At 42.1% G+C, this 18,537-nt stretch overlaps 1 protein-coding gene across 1 annotated transcript in view; it reads right to left on the bottom strand.

Moving 5' to 3' along the window:
* Positions 1–10,440: 10,440 nt before the first annotated feature.
* Positions 10,441–18,537, bottom strand: part of BACE2 (beta-secretase 2) — a 52,287-nt gene continuing 44,190 nt past the window's right edge. The window contains exon 10 of the mRNA XM_027638450.1: positions 10,441–13,753. Coding sequence (XP_027494251.1) covers positions 13,500–13,753 — 254 coding nt within the window. The 3' untranslated portion in view covers positions 10,441–13,499. The remainder of the gene's footprint in view (positions 13,754–18,537) is intronic.

Raw genomic sequence — 18,537 nt, 5'->3', positions numbered from 1 at the left:
GTGAGGCCACCCCTGGAGTACTGTGTCCAGTTCTGGGCCCCTCAGTTCAGGAAGGATATTGAGGGACTGGAGCAGGTCCAGAGAAGAGCAACAAGGCTGGTGAAGGGATTCAAGCACAAGTCCTGTGAGGAGAGGCTGAGGGAGCTGGGGTTGTTGAGCATGGAGAAGAGGAGGCTCAGGGGAGACCTCCTCACTCTCTACAACTCCCTGACAGGAGGTTGTAGCCAGGTGGGGGTTGGTCTCTTCTCCCAGGCAGTGATCAGTAAGACAAGGTGGCATGGTCTTAAGCTGTGCCAGGGGAGGTTTAGGCTGGATATTAGGAAGAAATTCTTTACAGGGAGGGTAATCAGGCATTAGAATGGGCTGCCCAGGGAAGTGGCGGATTCTCTGTCCCTGGAGGTTTTTAAGATGAGACTGAATGTGGCACTTAGGCTGGTAACCACGGCAGGGTTGGATCGAGTGTTGGACTTGATAATCTCAGAGGTCCCTTCTAACCCAGCTGATTCTCTGATTCTATGAAGGCTCACACGGCACTCAGCAGCTCATTTGGAAAGCTGAACTCTTTCCTGTTTTTTTCCTCTGAATGTCATAATCATAGAATCATACAGTGGTTTGGGTTGGAAGGGACCTTAAAGATCATCTAGTTACAACCCCACTGTTGTGGGCTGGGACACCTTCCACTAGACCAGGTTGCTCAGAGCTCCATCCAGCCTGGCCCTGAACACTTCCAGGGATGGGGCAGCCACAGCTTCTCTGGGAAACCTGTGCCAGGGCCTCACCACCCTCACAGGGAAGAATTTCTTCCTAATACCTAATCTAAACCTATTCTCTTTCAGTTTGAATCCACTGTCCACACAAAACAGTTATTTTTGAATCTGTTGAACCCAATCCAGAAGGCAAGCAAGCGCTTTTTCCTGGCAGCAGCCAGGGTCTGCCTGGTCCACTGGAGCTCCCTCTCCTTCTTCTACCCATTATCTTCTACCTGGGATGACACAAGTCCCACTACGAGCACCAGCCCACTGGGCCAAACCCTTGGTTCATCTTTCCTTGTGAACAAGGTGTCATGCACCATCACCTGGAGGCTTCCTTCCAGGTGGAGTAGGTTGGTCACTCCTTCTTTGCATCATACCACCAAAAACCTGGTACCACTTGCACGTGGGGTGTGGGGCAGTACCCCTGCTCCTCTCCTTCTCCTCAGCTTCCCAGCCCAGATGTAAGGAGTGTGAAACTAGAGCACAGTGCTGGCAGCACACAGTTTCCAGTCCCTGGCAGATAACGTGAGATAAAGGCATTGCCCATCAGGAGCCTCACATCATGGGCTTGGTTTTCTGCTTTTAAAATTTCCATTTTCCAACACGCTCTGGTCGATGGGTGTGTGGGCACTGAGCCCCAGCAGCACCAGTCAGTGCTGGCACTGAACCAAGGAAACTACAGCTCACACCAAGGGCAGCTTGTGAGGACCTAAGTAACCACTCAAACGTGTTCAGGAAACTGGGCTGAAGACCTCCAAGCTGGGTAGAACCCTAACAGAGAAACCTGTAATTTCACAAAACCACTGAATCATTTAGGCTGGAAATGACCTCTAAGGTCAGTGAGTCCAACCTTTGACTGAACACCCCCTTGTCCCGCAGCCCAGAGCACTCAGTGCCACGTCCAGTCCTTCCTTGGACACCTCCAGGGATGGGGACTCCACTACCTCCCTGGGCAGCCCCTTCCAAGGCCTGACCACCCTTTCCATGAAGAAATTCCTCCTGATGTCCAACCTGAATGTCCTCTGGTGCAGCTTGAGGCCATTTCCTCTCGTCCTGTCCCTTGTTCCCTGGGAGCAGAGCCAGACCCCCCCTGGCTCCCCTCTCCTGTCAGAGAGTTGTAGAGAGCAATGAGATCTCCCCTGAGCCTCCTTTTCTCCAGACTAAACACCCCCAGCTCCCTCAGCCCTCCTCATATGACTCATTCTCCACACCCTTCCCCAGCTCTGTTGCCCTTCTCTGGACACACTCCAGCCCCTCAATGTCCTCATTGCAGTGAGGGGCCCCAAACTGGACACAGTACTCGAGGTGTGGCCTCACCTCTCTAATTTTCATTTAGAAAATTAATCAAACTACACTGTGATTTAGTAGCTGCCCTTAAAATTCTCAGATTTGGTTTCCCTTAAGCTTTTTCATTCCCTCTGCCTCTAATGATGCACAGAAATTATGTATAGTTCAGCAAACAGATGAATTAAATCCTGTAGGAGGGCACATGTAGGACCACAGCCAGATTTGGGCTTTTCCATTCCTCCCAGGACACCCATGGAAGCTATAAATGTTTCCAGACCCTGGAGGAGAAGTGTTTCTTGTCCTTTTCTGTGAGTGGTATATTATAATATCCTACAAATTGCAGGTAAAACCTGAGGGAGTAATTGCTGCTAGTTATTTTCAAATGTACTGGAGCTTGCAAATGAAAAGCAACATCCCATAAAACCTGGGGTGTGAATAATTAAAGAGGTAGCATGGGACAAATAAACTTGAGGAATGAAAAGCACAGGACAGAAAGGGAAAGGAGTTATGAGAGGGCAAAAGAAACTTAAGGACACCACTAGTCTGGGTTACTTTTCCAAACATGCAATTATTTCTGCAGGATGTGTTATCCTGCAAAATGGCACATCAGAGAATGGTGCCCCTGCTAATAAGTGATTGAAACTGTTTAAGAGTGCACTTCTAGCCCTTAAAGTAACAATAATCTGGTTTTAAACCCAAAATGCTATGGCTTGTGGTAGCCAAATGAAAAAGTCTTCTATTTTTATTTAAGCAAGGGACATGTAGCTGGGGCTTGGGATAATTTAATTTCTAAATAAATTTATATTCTATGAGCATTGGTGGATCACAGACTTCATAGAGAAAAATTTTAAGCCCTTAGGAACTTGGTCACCACCTCAATACTGTGAAAAAAACCCATCATTAGCAATCAGTGTCTATTGGAAAACTGCCATTTTACCTCTTTTTACCCACAAGGAAAGTGTAGCAGTTTACTTGATTTTCATTATTACCTAAACTCAATTGACCCACACCTAGGCATTTCCTACAAAACCAGTCAACACAGTAAGTGCCTTGCTTACCTGACAAATCCCAGGGATCCAGTGGTCTCCAGCTGAGGGGATCTTAAATACCTAAGGACTAGAAATCCCTTAAATGTTTTACTTCAGGTATCTCAGTTTGGTGTCTGCAAAAAACAAGCACTACGGTTCTTTCTTTAGTAATTAATCACAGATGTGGAATGCAGAAGACTTCTGAAGTATCATTTCTGATCTTACTCTCTGTACCCATTCACTTTGTAATTTGAAAGCTTAGAGGAGAAACTTATAAAAAATATTATTCTTCCCTCTCGATGCTTTGTGAGGCTGTGAGACCCTTTGGTGATAAGCAGGACAGGGAATCTACTCAGGGAAACAAATGGCTCTTGCAGACACTAAATGGCACACACTGTTAGTCTTGTCTTATCATCACAAAAGCCAGTCAGTAGAGAAAGTTTATGGGCTAACACAGTAAAACTACAACAGAGCAAGTTCCTGCTTGTCCTTTGAGCCAATGTTCCTCCAGAGGTATTTTCTGCATCCACCCCACTTGACTAGCAAATGAGCAAAAGTGTCATTCCAGTCCTCGTAGCTATTTAATTTACATGTTTTCTGCTCATCCACAAATGGATTTTTAATCCCGCTAGGATGAGTTAAAAGAATTTAATGATTTAAAATGGAGGCAGAATCTGTGAGGCAGAAAAAGAACACTGTACTAAATCTTCGCTTGTAGGGGTCATAAGAACTTAAAGGGCTACCAGAAAAAAACAAAACCAAACACAAACAGACCACCTGCATAAAATATGCAACTGCTGTTTGAGTTAACTGATTTTACCTAAGACTTGGGGCAGATAAGAACATACACATGGACAACAGAGGGGTGGCAATGTGGAAGAGCAATTATTTAACTCAGTCATGCTTCACCATGTGCATGTGCCCATAATTCAGGTGGAACCTCAGCCTCCTGGCGGTGGTAGCATGAAGAGGAATGTGGAGAAATAGGGATGTAAATGTATATTGTAATACAATTAATGTGGTGGGGTTTTTTTGTTTTGTGTTTTTTGTTTTGTTTTGTTTTTTTGGTTTTTTTGTTTTTTTTTTTCTGTTATACCTTGAATGTTTTTATGAAATCCAGGAAGAAATACTTAGAACAAGGTGACAGCTTTTAGACACTTCTTCTGTGGATATATTAAAATCACCTTCCTCAAGATATGCAAAAATGGATCATATAACAAAGGGAAAAAAGCAAGCATTGATTACTTTCAGCTGATAAGCTACAAAACCTGTAAAGCTTGTGAGTCTAGGACATTGCTGGGCTGTTAAACAACACAAAGGTGGGGCATATTTGTGTGTTTTCCTTATGCTTCGTTAATCTAGAGAAATGGGTGGAAAATGTCATTAATTGCACTTCATCCAGACAGAAGATGTTGACTGAGGAAGTTTTCTCAGTATTAGCAGCAGTAGCTCAATATATTATGGGCCCAAATCTAGTCCTCCTTAATACACAGTAACCCAAACTTTTCCGAGGAGGAAGGCGAGGGTAGGGAAAAAGGCAAAATGAGAGGGAAGGAAAAATCCTTCTGTTAAATGCTGGGTATTTTTACATGGCTTTGCACAATCCTACAGGATATCTGCTGACTGTTTCCTTGAAATGCAGCTGTCAGCACACTCATCAGGCCCACAGGTCCCTGTTAGGACAGACCCTGTGCAATGCCAGACAATTCTGCAAGCCCACTCAGTCAAGTGGAGATTTACCAGAGGGAGCTGGATTGGTGAGATCCCTTCTATCAACAGTCCCAAAGCTCTTGTAGCTTGGTGACATCCCGTGGTCTGCCCTGGAGCTCCTCCCTGATCCATTCTGCCAACACCAGGTGTCTCAGCAGGGTCAGGCTGATGCCACTGTGACAGACTCAGGTCACCAGAAGGTGATGCTGGGGATCTAAAAGAAAAAAAAACCCACAAGAAATCCACTTTTGAAGCCCAATCTGCACAGATATTGGGAGAGCTGGATTTTTTTCCTGTCTTCTAGAGAAGGAGAAGAGAGAAAAAACCTATCACCTTACCTGGGAGTTGATACTTCAGAACAGTGTGGGGAAAAGGTGAGTATTAGCTAGTCAAGGGAGACTAGAAATACATCAGCAGTTAAAAATCAGTATAAGACAGCAGCCTGGAGTTTGTTCAAGATGGACAATAATAAAAAAAATCCTTCATACAGTAAGAATACAGAAAGCTGAAGTTAATGTTAAACTTACAATTAAAAACCACTCAAAGGAAAAGTAAATAGTGTTCCTAGTCATAATACTTCAGAACAATTCTGGGTGCATGAAAAGAATGTATCTGAAGAATTACAATACCTTGTTTATCCATAAAGAGCAGTTTTATCTAGCTACCAACTATAAAACCCCAATATACCAATATATGTGTAGGTACTGGCAGCATAGATCCTCGTAGTCTTTACAATAACCTGTATTTCTTGGGAAATGCTACTGAATTTCCTAGAAAAACAAATGATGGGTCAAGGTATAGGTATATGGTACTTGTAAGCTTCTAGAAGGAAAAAAAAAAAGAAATAATAAACCATTTATTTTTAAAGAGTTTGTTTTGATGCAGAAAGGGAAGAATAGTTAATGTTTACTGTTTAAGCAGCCATCACAATAACACATTGTCCTGAAAAATTTTATTGAGCACTTGAATTGTAAACCTTCACATGTTTGTCTGCACTGCACTGTCATTACCAAAAAAGCCATATTCTTGCAGTAACTTCTTTTGTGTTTCACACAGAAACTTAAAAGCTGTTTTGTCTAAACAGGGAAGTTTTAATGGGGAAAGATGAGCAAGAAGAGTGTGAATGAACACCTTTACAGTTTTGAATTAAACGAGCCTGAAGCACGAAAGGTGCTCTGAAGATGACAGGCAATTTCAAGAGCAGTTTAAGCACCAGAATGAGAAGTTGTACAGTGGCCCTGTGAGCAGAGCTGTGTAATAACAGAATCATAGAATGGAAGGGACATGAAAGATAGTCTAGTTCCAAACCCCTGACCTTCCACTAGATTGCTCAGAGCCCCATCCAGCCTGGCCTTGAACACTTCCAGGGATGAGGCATCCACAGTTTCTCTGGACAACCTGTTGCAGTACATAGAGAATATCAGGACAGTAACAAGCAAAACCAGTTTACTTGACCAATCCCCTAAATTTCCCAACAGGCACAATATACTGTGCTACCTTCAAAAAGCTCAGGTAAAGATTATGGACTTTTTAAAGAGGCTTTTAGGTGGAGGGAAGACTCAAGGATCAGAAGACCCTGAGGTGAGGACCTTTTAGGAAGGATATTTAAAAGAGAACATGAAACTACTTTTAGTAGAATTCAAACAAGAAATGGAAAATGCTGTGAAAGGGCTCAGAACTCGGTTTAAAAAACACACCGTGGGCTCCACCTGGCGGGATAAGGAGCACAGAGCAAGGGGTGGCTCCCTGCCTTGGGGGACAGGGACACCGATTTGTGTCCCTTCCTCATCCACGGTGAAGCAGACAGCGACAATCCAAAATGTGACTTGAATCCCTTCCAAATGATCAGAAGCTTCGTCTTCTCACCTTCATGTTTTCTGTGCCCGATTCTGTCCAATACTGTGATGAAGTGATGAAAAGCTGAAGCAAGAACATTTATTTCCTGCTTATTTGGGAATAAGTAGGAAAAAAATCACCACCTTGGAACTAAACTTGCCTGCCTCCTTCCTGCAAGGCTCAGATGGGATCTAAAGCAGTTCTGCCCTCCCTTCAGAGCTAAAGCCAGAAGGTAGAATTGAAAGTCACAGGAAGAATTTGGACAGATATAATTTATCAGCTTTGAAGTTCATCCTGACAGTGTTTAAAAAGACACACAGAATAGGTTGAAAGAATTAATCATTTATTTTAAGCAGCATAAAATCTGATCTTTTACATAGTGTTTATCTGAAAACGGCAAGGCCTGAAAGTACAAAGTATCAATTTTTTTTGAAAATTGAGTAATGAGGCTTGACAGTAAGTGGGATAGACACCCTAACATCACCTGAAGACTGACTTAGAAAGACTATACCACGTTTTTTCGATGTTTTGATCCCATTTTCCTCTCAGTCAATGTTAAAAATATTATCTGATAAAAATAAACAAACAAACAAACAGGTGAAGAAATACCTCTACAAGATGAAATAATTTCCTTAGTGGTGAAATCCTTTCCACACTTCCTAAATAACTGTAAAATAACAACTGATGTAGTATTAAATTTTTAAAAGATCTCTGCATCTCCATATAAAATTTTCAATAAAAAATGTGAACTGCCTTTTTCAGATTAAGACTTATTTGAACACTCAGCTTTGTACAGTTTATGCACAGAGTATTGACCATCAAAGCAATTCTTTCCAGGACATGTTGCAGCAATCCATGCCTTCATGCTGCCAAGAAATTGTCAGTTGTCTTTTTAGGACCACTTTGACATCCTCAAGTTCATTTTTTCCCCCCACAGAATTTTTCAAAGGACATCTATGTTGCAAACGCAGCCATTTAAACACTCACCTACATAATCCCTCCCTGAAAACACAGGAATCAACATCCCCTTTTGCAGGTTTGACTTGGCTCTGTGAAAATTTCCCTCCTCAAAGGGAGGTGTGACCAGAGGATTGTTACACATGTTTATTTAAGTGTTTTGCCCAAGTACACCTTGCTGTAAAATCAGAGCAGGTTGAGTTGCTCAGGTGGAAGGAGCAGAAGTGTCTCAGCCATCAAAATGAGCCAACAGACCATAATGGTCCAGTGCAGTTGGTGCTGGACAAAAAACACCCAAGGCCTTCAAGAAAGAAGCTGTCACCTGCTTAAGGAATGGCACCAACTCCCACAGCTCCTTGTGGTCCTTCTCTCCACCCCTGTATTTTCTAAGAACAGAGAAAAAGAATTTACAAACAGGACCAGTGAGGAATACCAAGAGTATTTCCAAGTAGGAAGCAAAAGAGGTCTAGGAAATGTAGTCAAATGCACAAAGGAGTTCTTTGCACGCAGGAAAAATTCAGGGACCATTGGAAAAGATGAAGTTTTGGCTCGAATTCTTCTCCTAATACTCCTGCAAGTATTTGCAACTCGGAGTTAATTTCTAAAGCCTTTAAAACTACTTTAAAACAGGTCTGTGAATGGTAAAAAAGAAATCTGCATCTTTTCTTAGAAGGACATGGAGGTCTTCAGCTTTTAGGAATTTTTTTGCGGGGGCAGAGGGGTTGAGTGGGCCAGAAGACAACCAGAAAAATCAGATTTACAACCAGAGAATTAGTAGCACAGCAACTACCCTAACATACATTTATTTTAGGTGATTATCATCAATTAAAAAAAGAAAAAAGAGACAATATTTATTGAGGGTTACTTCTTTTAAATGCTGAAAATTACTGTGTTTTACTTTTTGGTCAACTTAAAAGAAACTCTGGATGTGCCTTTGCAGTCCAGTGCAAAATTCCCAGTATTTCAAAGACTACCCGACCACAAATATCCACCCAAAGCAAACACAAAACATTCTTTTATTACTCCTGTACAGTCATTGCATGTCAACATGTTTTATGACAACGTGTCTTGTTGCCTACAAACAGATATTGCTGGGGGGGTGAGACACAGCACTGTGTGCTTTGTTATACAGAGAGGGGAATATTCAGCAACTGGGCAATGATTCTGCTTAAAGATGATAGTGCTCCTTATTCATCTGTGAGTGGACAATTCCCAGCAGCACCAACAGGCACCTCAGAATGCTGGTTTTCAAAATATTCAGGCAAGGGAACCCTGGGGGCTGACTGATGTTGCTCCTACAGCAGCTTGTCAGCAACTGCTGTCACTCTCCCATTTGGCTCTTCCAAGGGGCCTCAGCCTTGATCTGGAAGCCTGGTAGAAGACTCATTTGACCTCTCCACATTTCACAACTCCAGCCACCTTCAGCTCACCCACCACAAGTGCAAGTCATAGCAGTGGCTTTTGTGGGACAGATGAATCTCATCCAGCCCTCGGCCATCGGCTGAAACCAACACCTCTATTTCTGCTAAAATTCCTGAGGAGCTATTACCAGGGTGCTGGATTACTCACAAGCCTGGATTAACATCTAATTAGGCCTCAGAAGCCAGAAAATCTAACTGGCTCAGAAGATTGCTCGTATCCCGTTACCAATCTGTCTTCACTTCTCTGAACAGCAGCAAGAACTACAGCAGCCAGAAAAGAACAATTTATCAATCACAGAGTCAAGTTTGACAGGAACTAATGTCTTGGTAAATTGTACAGCCCTTTCTTAAAAGGATCCATCTGTTATGCTCTTGTAATTTTTAATGAAGTTAAAGGTAGCTTACTTCTTTCTTTTCATAATTTCCTTTTACTTGCAGCTCCATAGGTCACTGTACCAGCACCCTTCACTACACAGCTCATATTGCTACCTATATATATGTCTGAGATCAGGATATCACAACCAACCAACCTAGCTGATGGAAAGCCCTACAGAAATTAAAGCTTTCAGCAGCACAATCATTCTGGATTATCAGAAACTTTAAGGATTTCTCTCTTTCTCCCTCTCTCTCTGGGAAAATCTGCTGTGTTAAGTAACTCTCCTAAACCTTTTAATATTTAAAAGGACAAGGTTAGCAGGGAAATGGCTCACCCTTGAGCAAAACCAGCCAATACACAAAAAGGAACTGGGTAGGATGCTCATAGGTTGATTTTAGCTGATAAATTTAACTGTTGTTGGGCACCTGAAGTGTTTAACCAGAGACCCCAAACCCCACAGTTCTGTGATCACCACGAGTTAACCTGCACAGCATCAGAGCTGGGAACTGGAACGCTGCACTGCCTTGATGTATTGTGTTTGAGTTGATCCAACATACAAATCCTAAACACAAAACCCTTTCACATTAAAAACAAAACAATCCCCTCTACCTAACTTCTTTTACAGAACCTGAACAAAAGGCTTATTCCAACCTTTCATCTATTTTCTTCAGCATTTAAATTGAGCCAAAAAAGCCCATGATAACATTTCTAAAACTTGTGAAGGCAGTGGGGTAGAACCAACATATTCCCCTGCCTGAACTCAGGTTTAACTAGTGGAACTCAGATCATATCCCTTCAAATCCCTCATGATTGCACTGATAGTATCAATTACCTAAAAGGCTGCACCCAATGAAACACAGCTTTCTGACACTCTCATGGTATGTGATATCACACCCACATCAGAAAAACGCTGGTTCAGCAAGAAATATTGATCCCTGTACAAGGAATGATGTGGAGTGCTGTGGCTTGGAGCATCCTGCCTTCCACAATAAATACAGTATATTTTCCAGCACCATTTTTACTCAGTGCTCCAGCTTTTTTGTGCCCTCATTCCCCTTTTTTTTTTTTTTTCCAAGGTTTGGTTTAATCTTACATCTGAAGTTACTAACAGGAACATAAAATACCTCCCAGCGTATTTTTTTTCCCTTTAAAGATATCAGGGAAAGAGATCACTAGTGACACACACTTGGTAATACTGTAGTCTGCCACCGTATTTCATCTTCCACACAAAAATGCTCAAGAGCATTATTTTTCCTTAATGTGCTGTAGGCTAAAAATGAACCCTCAAGGGCTTCTATTGCTCTTCTTGTTGCCAGAGCAACAAAGCAATACTCACCTGAATATCTGCCAGTGTAAGTATCAATTTACAAGCTAAGATGAAGTTTGTGCTGCTAGCAGATGTCACTAACAGCGTTTTTACTATAAGCCAAATGTTAGTAGCAAGGAGTGCCATGAAAGTTCAGGAATATATTAGTATTTCCTCTGTGCTGCTTGATTATTGCTCCTATAATTCAAGTGTTTTTATTAAAATATCTTGACCAGTGACATTCAAAGTGAAAGGGTAAAACTGAAAGGCTTTTATATGAAATCCAGTGCACTAAAAAGACTTTTGTTAACCAACTCAGAAGAAATCTCAGCTGGCACTAGAAACATACTGAGAACCTTTCCCAGTAAATTCCTTCCTAAAACTCTTTGTGGTAAGGAGATAGGAGGGGCTGGGGTGAGGGAAGCAGTGATGAAACCTTTTAATAGCATACAAGTGTTATTACTTTCTGAATTGAAAAAGGGTTTATTGTTTTAACACTGTATCAATCCAAAATTCACTGTGTTTCTGTTTAAAGCGAGAGACAGAAGCATTACTTCTATCACCATACTGTAGAAAAAGAAGGAATACGACTTGAAAATTATTTGTTATGTGTAAAGCCAAACCCAGGAGGACAACATGGAACTCAAAATTATAGTTATGAGATATTAGGAGATATGGAAGATGGAACATTGGGAAAACAGCTAAGCTTCATGGTTTCTTGCATTTCTTGTGGTTCACAATTTTTCTCCTCTTAAAAACCAAGAGGCAGAGGAAGAAGGAGACAAACTCAAACATTCCAAACAAAAAAGTTTGTTTCCGACACCGAATTCTAAGAGAAATAATTTTCAGACGTTGGATCAGCACATCAATTATTTCACTCTTTTGAGCCAAGCCATCTGAGAGTGCAAGTATTCAAAGGGAAAGAAAACCACAGGCCCTGCCAGTTATGACGTGAAACACACAAGTCAGTTAAAAATACCCCCGCAGTGTTTTATTTTCACACACATGACGTGCACCTCTGTAAATGCACCATTCCTGAAAAAACCCCCTCAAAAATCTTTCCTTATTCCATGCAGATGCAGTGTGAATCAGAGAGCTATATGAAGGGATTATAGGCAGAAAACTGTCTAGGCAAGGCATCGGGAAATTCAGAGTTAAGCTTCCTTTTTTTTTTTCCTCTCCTGGTTTCCCACACAGATATGCAAACTGCTCTGCTATCAGAATGCAAAGGAATAACTTTTTCCTTTTTTTCATATATATAAAAATACCTCCCAAGATAACTAATAATTATCAGTGAAATCCTCAGCCTTGCATTATCTTTCAAATCCAAACACTGGCCAGTGTTACAGAGAAGCCACGGAGGTCCTGCAATGCTCACTGACTTAGAGACAAGAAAAACTGTCCTATCTGCAAAGAAAAGCCCAAGTTATGACCCCAGCATTAAGATCTGCACTTGCAGAATAGAAATCTGGTCAAATACACTCTTCCTTGCTCTCTCCCACTATTGTTCTCAGTCTTACCATATGTTTGTTTTCAGCCAGTCAGTCCACACACACTTTTCATTTGATTGACACAGCAGTGAAGCTAAAACTAAACACCTCCAACTGCTGCTCGAGTTGGAAAACAAGCCAGCATTAAGACTTTCACTTCACAGCCTGTCCATAAAGACAGATACTTCTCTTTTGAACTCACAGCTGCTGAGTTCAGCAAAAAAAAAAAAAAGGTTGTCTTTCTTATTTTGTTGTTTCCTTTTAGTTACACACTCACTAGAAATAGAGAAAGACATCACAGAACACGGACCTTTGCTTTATTGCCTGCCCATACATATGCAGATCAGCCTTTTCTAGGTATCAGTCAGCCTCAACTCAAAAAAACAAACAAATTCCCACACGAGGGGGAAAACTCCTTTTTTTGGAAAGGCCTTTTTTGTTTTGTTTTGTTTGTGCACCAAAGTGGAAAGTCACAAAGTACTAATTTTTATAAAATCCTAAGAATTCAAAGCCAAGCAGTTCCATTTGGTTGGATGGAGCATCTTGTGCTTCAAGACCAGTCCTAAGCCACACGCTCCCCAGTGGTAGCATCCTTGTGAATTAAGAGAGGTAGTCTTGTTTTACACTAAGGCTGAACAAGTTTGTTTACCCAGTTTTCACCACCTCGAGCTGTTTCGTAACACTCAGGGAGGGTGACCCTCTCAAGTGGCAGCAGTGATCTTGAGGAGAAGAAACCACAAACCAACATTTCCTCTTGACCTCACTTGCTTTTCTCTCTGCTGCTTACTTTTCTGCCTGACTTTTCTCCCTCCCCCGCACCATAAGCACAGTTTCAAAATAAAGTGGTGTAAACAGAAAGCAGGATTCATTTAATGCAATTAATAAGAAAGATTATTAAAGTTTTTTTTTTCTCTTTTTCTACAGTCAGGGCTTGATTAGTTAGAAAATACTGACAGGTCCTTTTTGTGAAAGAGAGATGGACAATTTTGTTCAGACAGTGGAAGAACATGATGGTGTGGTTTTTTATTTTTTTTTTTTCTAAATCTTTTTCTTTAAGACTTTTTTTTAAAGAAGGTACTGTTGAGAGCATAAAGGCTCGTTGCACTGCAGTAGGAAATCCAGTACCGTAGCACTTCAGAGGTGGTTAACAGTGCTTTGGTTCAGAATCAGTGTTAGAAAATAAAGCTATAAAAGTTATGATGCAGGATATTTGGTGGGATTTCAACAGCAATTTGCAATGGACGTAGAAAGGACCGAGGCATTGGCTTCTTCCCCTTGGCAAAGTTCTCTGCTCTTTGTTCTTTTGAGAGTCCCAGGGTTTTCAGGATCAAGTCTCTCACTTCCACCGGTGACGCACTAAGGAGGATTCGTCATTGACCACGTCATTGTCCGTGTAGCGGTGCTGGCACCGGGGTGGGATGAGCAGCAGGATGATCAGGACGAGGAGGATCACTCCACACAGGCTCATGAGAGCATAGGAGGCAATCCACAACACGGGCTCGTGGAAAGAAACGCTGGAAACACAGTTGCTCGCAACATCTGCTGTTGTGAAAGGGCCTTCAATCTCAGAGACTGGAGAGCCATCAGCTTCTGAGAAAGTGCAGAAAGAAAAACATTAAATCTATAGACAACCTTAAGTCTACAGACACCATTTAAAAGCAAATAACAAAGAGATCTAGCCTAAATACCTGTATATCCCTCTCCCTCCATCATCACACGTCTCGGCATACTCATGTTTTATTGCATTTCTCATTGCAACAAAAATGCTACAATCCCACGTTTATAAAAAGGGAATCTGAAGCATAAGGAGACTGTGACACTCCCACATCTACACAGGCTGTCTATGAAAGAACAGACATTTAAATCAGCTCTGCCACAGCCACAGTCAGAGCCCAAACCCCTGGATCGCTTTTTTTCTCTCTGGACTAACCTTTCAGAAATGTCTGTTTAAATAGCCTACAACATCTACACTGGTGCAGGTCAGAGCCAGGGCAGTTTTTGTTTGTTTCTGCCAATTCCAGCAACTGGAAAGGTACCTCAGATGATTTCTGTGCCTTCTGTGTTTGCTGTTTCCCAGGGTCTTAGGGAGCAGCATCCAGGTTCACAGGCTTCACAGACACCTTCCAGCACTGCATCCTAAATATGAGGTGTAAGGTGGAAAGCAGCACAGACACTCTTGTGGGAGGAGGTGAAAATTCAGAAGGAAGGGGAGGTGAGGCAGGAGAGCTGGGTGACAGCTGTCCAAAAACGGGAACGGTGTAGAGGAAGGTCAGTGTCAGGAATGAGGAGCTGGGGCATGAAGGAGCAGTGCTGTTGGTCAGGGAGGGAGAACTAACCAAGCAGCTCAAGAAATGACGACAAAACTAAGGCAAGAAACACGAAGGGGTGCCCTGGCAGCTCAATTTTTGAACAGCCATCCATCTCAGCAGCATCACAGACTGTGTGACTTTGCTTCATTACCACCACAGCCCGCTACTTGTCAAACCAGGGTGTGCTAAAAAGGGTTATGCTGCCCATGGTTGTCACAGTAACCGTGGCAGGCACACCAAAGTTCCCCTGAGTTGTGGACAGGGTTGAGGGTGCTGGAATGGCAGAGCAAGTGAGTTGCTCTGGGGCAACAAAATATTGGGGGCATTTCGTTCCTGTGGGTGTGTGGCTGGGGAAGGATGGACACCTTTCAGCTTGCTTGGGGGCAGCAAGGAGTCTGCAGTTAGCACTGTCTGTGCATTTTAACAAGTCTTCCACTTGTAATCCACTTCTCTAGTCAGATACTTCAAGGCACATTTGAGCATTTTTTATAAAGGTCTCAAGTCCACTTGTCCTGCTTGATTTCTTTTTCATTTTATAAACAGACACACTCTTGTCCAATTGTAAGTGATCCCACTATGAAAACAGTATCTCTTCTTTACACAACTCAGTCATGACTGCCGTGTTTAAAGAGATTAGCATAAAATACCCCTTGCAAGGAAGTGTTTTGCAAAGGCAGGAAAGGTGGACTTTAAGGTTCTTTGTGGACAAACAAACGCAGAACAGGTTGGTTGCTTTACCTGCATATATTTCAGTTGGTATTCACTCCCTGGCCTCATAACACCTTGTATTACTTTAAGATTTAGCTCTTGTTAGACTTAATAATTGTGGGCTGGTGCTCCAACTCGCAGATCAGATGGAAAACCAATCTACCATAATGAAAAAAATGCCCAAAAAAGGAATTTTCTGTAGGATTACCCAACTCAACCCACTACTTCTCCAGCTGTAAGTGTGGGAAGACTCCTTTAGCAGCAATACACAGTTAGAGTGGACTAAGGTTGCACCCACAGCACCCTGACACTGGTGAACACCAAACACAGACTTTCTAAACTTATCAGATGGTAAAAGACTGCCTAGAAAGTCAATGGCAGAAATCCTTTTTGTTCAAAGTCCCAGGATTGTGCTTGGTCTGTCCTGCCATTGTTTCTTCTGGACATCTCACCCTCTCACCCCCTCTTTCACTTGTCTCTATGAAGTTCTGCAGCAACAAGGCCTAAGTATTACTACTTAGTAGTATTTTGGAGAAGTGGAGAAAAAAAAAAAGGCAATACAATTTTCCACCTTGGAGAGAGCTTTGAAAATAAACAGTCTCTAATTACTCATTATTTGCCTTGAGTGCAATAATTACTCCTATTAGAAAAGACAATACAAAACTGTTGCCATAGTGGCTGACGTTTTAAATCACATTTTGAGAATGCCTGATAGCAGCACAGCTTCTGATTTCTTCCCTCCAAAAATAAAAAAGTTTTCCCTCACACTCTTCCATCCCCAGAGAAATTGAGGGGAAATTTGCCTAAATTGTTCAAACAAGCCCGGAACATAAACTACCACTCACAGGCACTTAGCATATTACACATTAACTGAATTAGGATATTTTGGTGTATTTTCCTAGAACACCTGGTGATAGCTACCTACAATACTTTCATGACCTTGAATAAATGAGATTTTCTTCATTACTGATGATTACAGGACAGGAAAGGCACCTCTGGAAACATGCTCTTTTCTAACATTTGTGTTGAACTTAACACACCCACACTCACTAACTTGGGTGCTTTGCAAAGGAAGCAAACCTGGAATTAGATCATATTTATCATAAAATTGTGAAGTGCAGCTTGGAAGGGTCCCCTGGAAGTCATTAAAACTAACTCGTGGATCTGAACATCCTGTCTCAAGGAGGGACCTGATCCCAAAACCTTTCCTAGTCATCCTGTAAACAAGTTATCAAAGGGCAACTTTAAACTCTTTGCGTGAATAAGTCTTAAAGGGTTTCACATATTGAGAAAAAAGCAAGTTTCTTTTCCTGTTGCAATGGAATAGCTGCAGCCATCTATCTAACTTTCCTCATTCTTGGTGTACCCTGGAGAATGAAAATGGTCCAAGGAGTAGTGTGGAATAAGCCAGTTCTTATTTGTAGCCAAGCCTCAATAATAACTTGGGCGTTGTTCCCATGATTTTTGCATTCAGCAGGTACCAGTTTAACACCTTATAAAAACACAGATTTAATTTAATGTTAACACTAAGAAAGCATGAGGTCATTGCAAAGCCATACCAAATGGCCTTTTATTTTTCCCTGTTTCTGAAGATTTATGCCCCCAGCAATTCAAGTTTAACTTATGCCCACGGACAGCCTTAAAAAGCTCCAAATAAATTACATTAATATAGTTGCTGTGGAGGACAAGGCTGGCCTCCACAGGAAGCCAGTTAGGCAGCTTAATCCCTCACACTGCACCGACACTCACCACTCACAGTTGTGGTTCTCTGATGGAAGTAGAGTTAAATACGGAAACCACAAGCTGTGAAGGAGTGAATTCAGAATAACTGGCACATCCAGCAAAATGTCATCTGCCCCATGTGAGTGGAATGTGACAAATCAGTATATCTTGCCTCAGACAGTCATCTGACTCCTCAGGAAGCTCAGTTCCTGTGATGTTTGGTTAGACATATGCACGGAACGTGGACAGAGAGACGAGGAGGAAACGTCTTCCAGCACCAGTTGGGTCCAGTCATGTGCCCAAGCTCATGTAAATTCCAACAGCATTTCTATCCAGCAGCTCTTCCTCTCCAGACAAGCCTGGAAGAACTACATGAAGTGGCCAAACTATCTTCCAGGTAGCAATGTTAACACTAAGGTGTTTTTATTATTATGGTTTCCCAATTATTCTTCCTGACAGAGGAGTGCTGTCACAGCAGTTCTCATGCCCACCAGCTGGCTCCTGTCCCCTGTGACCATCACACCTCGGTCAATATGTCCTGTCAAAATGCTCCACTAATGGCTGCAGTGTGACAGGGACAGGAGGCAGCTCTGCACTTGCTAAAACTGCAACAAGGAAGCACAAGGAAGAGTGAAAGGCAGGAAAGCCTGGCCTGCAGTATTTGTCTAGTCACACTCTCCTGCCAAGTGCATTCAAAATGTGTCTTTCATCTCTGCACAGTACCTTCATTGAGCAACCCATATCAATATCTGGATTTTCTTCCACAGCAAGCTCAAAACTGACAATTCTGAACCAATTCACAATGGAGACATTGCAAAAAAAATAAAATAAAACAAAAGGTAGCTTTAAAAATGCCCTACAGCTACAACTTGGCCAGCTAGCATTTCTCTTCCCTGTCTCTATTCCCTGGTTGCATTAAGCACTCAAATCCTTACTATCCTTACCCTCTCTAACACAAATACTGGAGATTAAAGAAGCACTGTCAGTCCTAGTCCTTTTCTCATGCAAATCTCAGGTGACACAAGGTTTTTCAGGGCATAAGCCACTCCTGTTTGGGACTGAGACTTGCATATGGGTGCACATCCTTTCCCTCCTCTCCCACTTGTATGTTCTTGTGATGCCAAAGCAATGCCTGAACAACAAGGCAAGGAAACCCCAAAACCTTTGGTTTTAGCTACCCTTGGTGAGGTAAGAGATATGATGAAAGAGAAAGAAAGTTAACCAGCACAGAAAAATCAGCCAAAAGTTATCACAGAATCACAGAATATGCTGACTTGGAAGGGATCCACAAGGATCAGAGTCCAACTCTTAGCCCTGCATGGGACCATCTCCAGGAGCCATGAGCTCTTTCACATCTCCTTAGCAACTAATTAAAAAACTTATGCCTTTCTACTTCCACTGACAAAACCATTTGTTTAGAACCACATAAACACCACAAGTCTTAATGTGAAATGTGAATATGTCCCATTTTCACCTCAGCTCTTTCCTTGTGAATTTCCAAGAGGCTGAAGAGGCTCAATTTACATTAAGAGTAAAGAGTGAGTAAGGTACTTCACTGCACACTGCAAAAGTCAGTTGAAGAATCCATTTATCCACAATTTAGAGCAGGAACTACACAAAAATGAAGCTGCCTTA

This window comes from Corapipo altera, unplaced genomic scaffold, assembly GCF_003945725.1.
Source record: "Corapipo altera isolate COAL_440 unplaced genomic scaffold, ASM394572v1 0, whole genome shotgun sequence".
Taxonomy (NCBI): domain Eukaryota; kingdom Metazoa; phylum Chordata; class Aves; order Passeriformes; family Pipridae; genus Corapipo; species Corapipo altera.
This window is presented reverse-complemented; position numbering and strand designations above follow the sequence as displayed.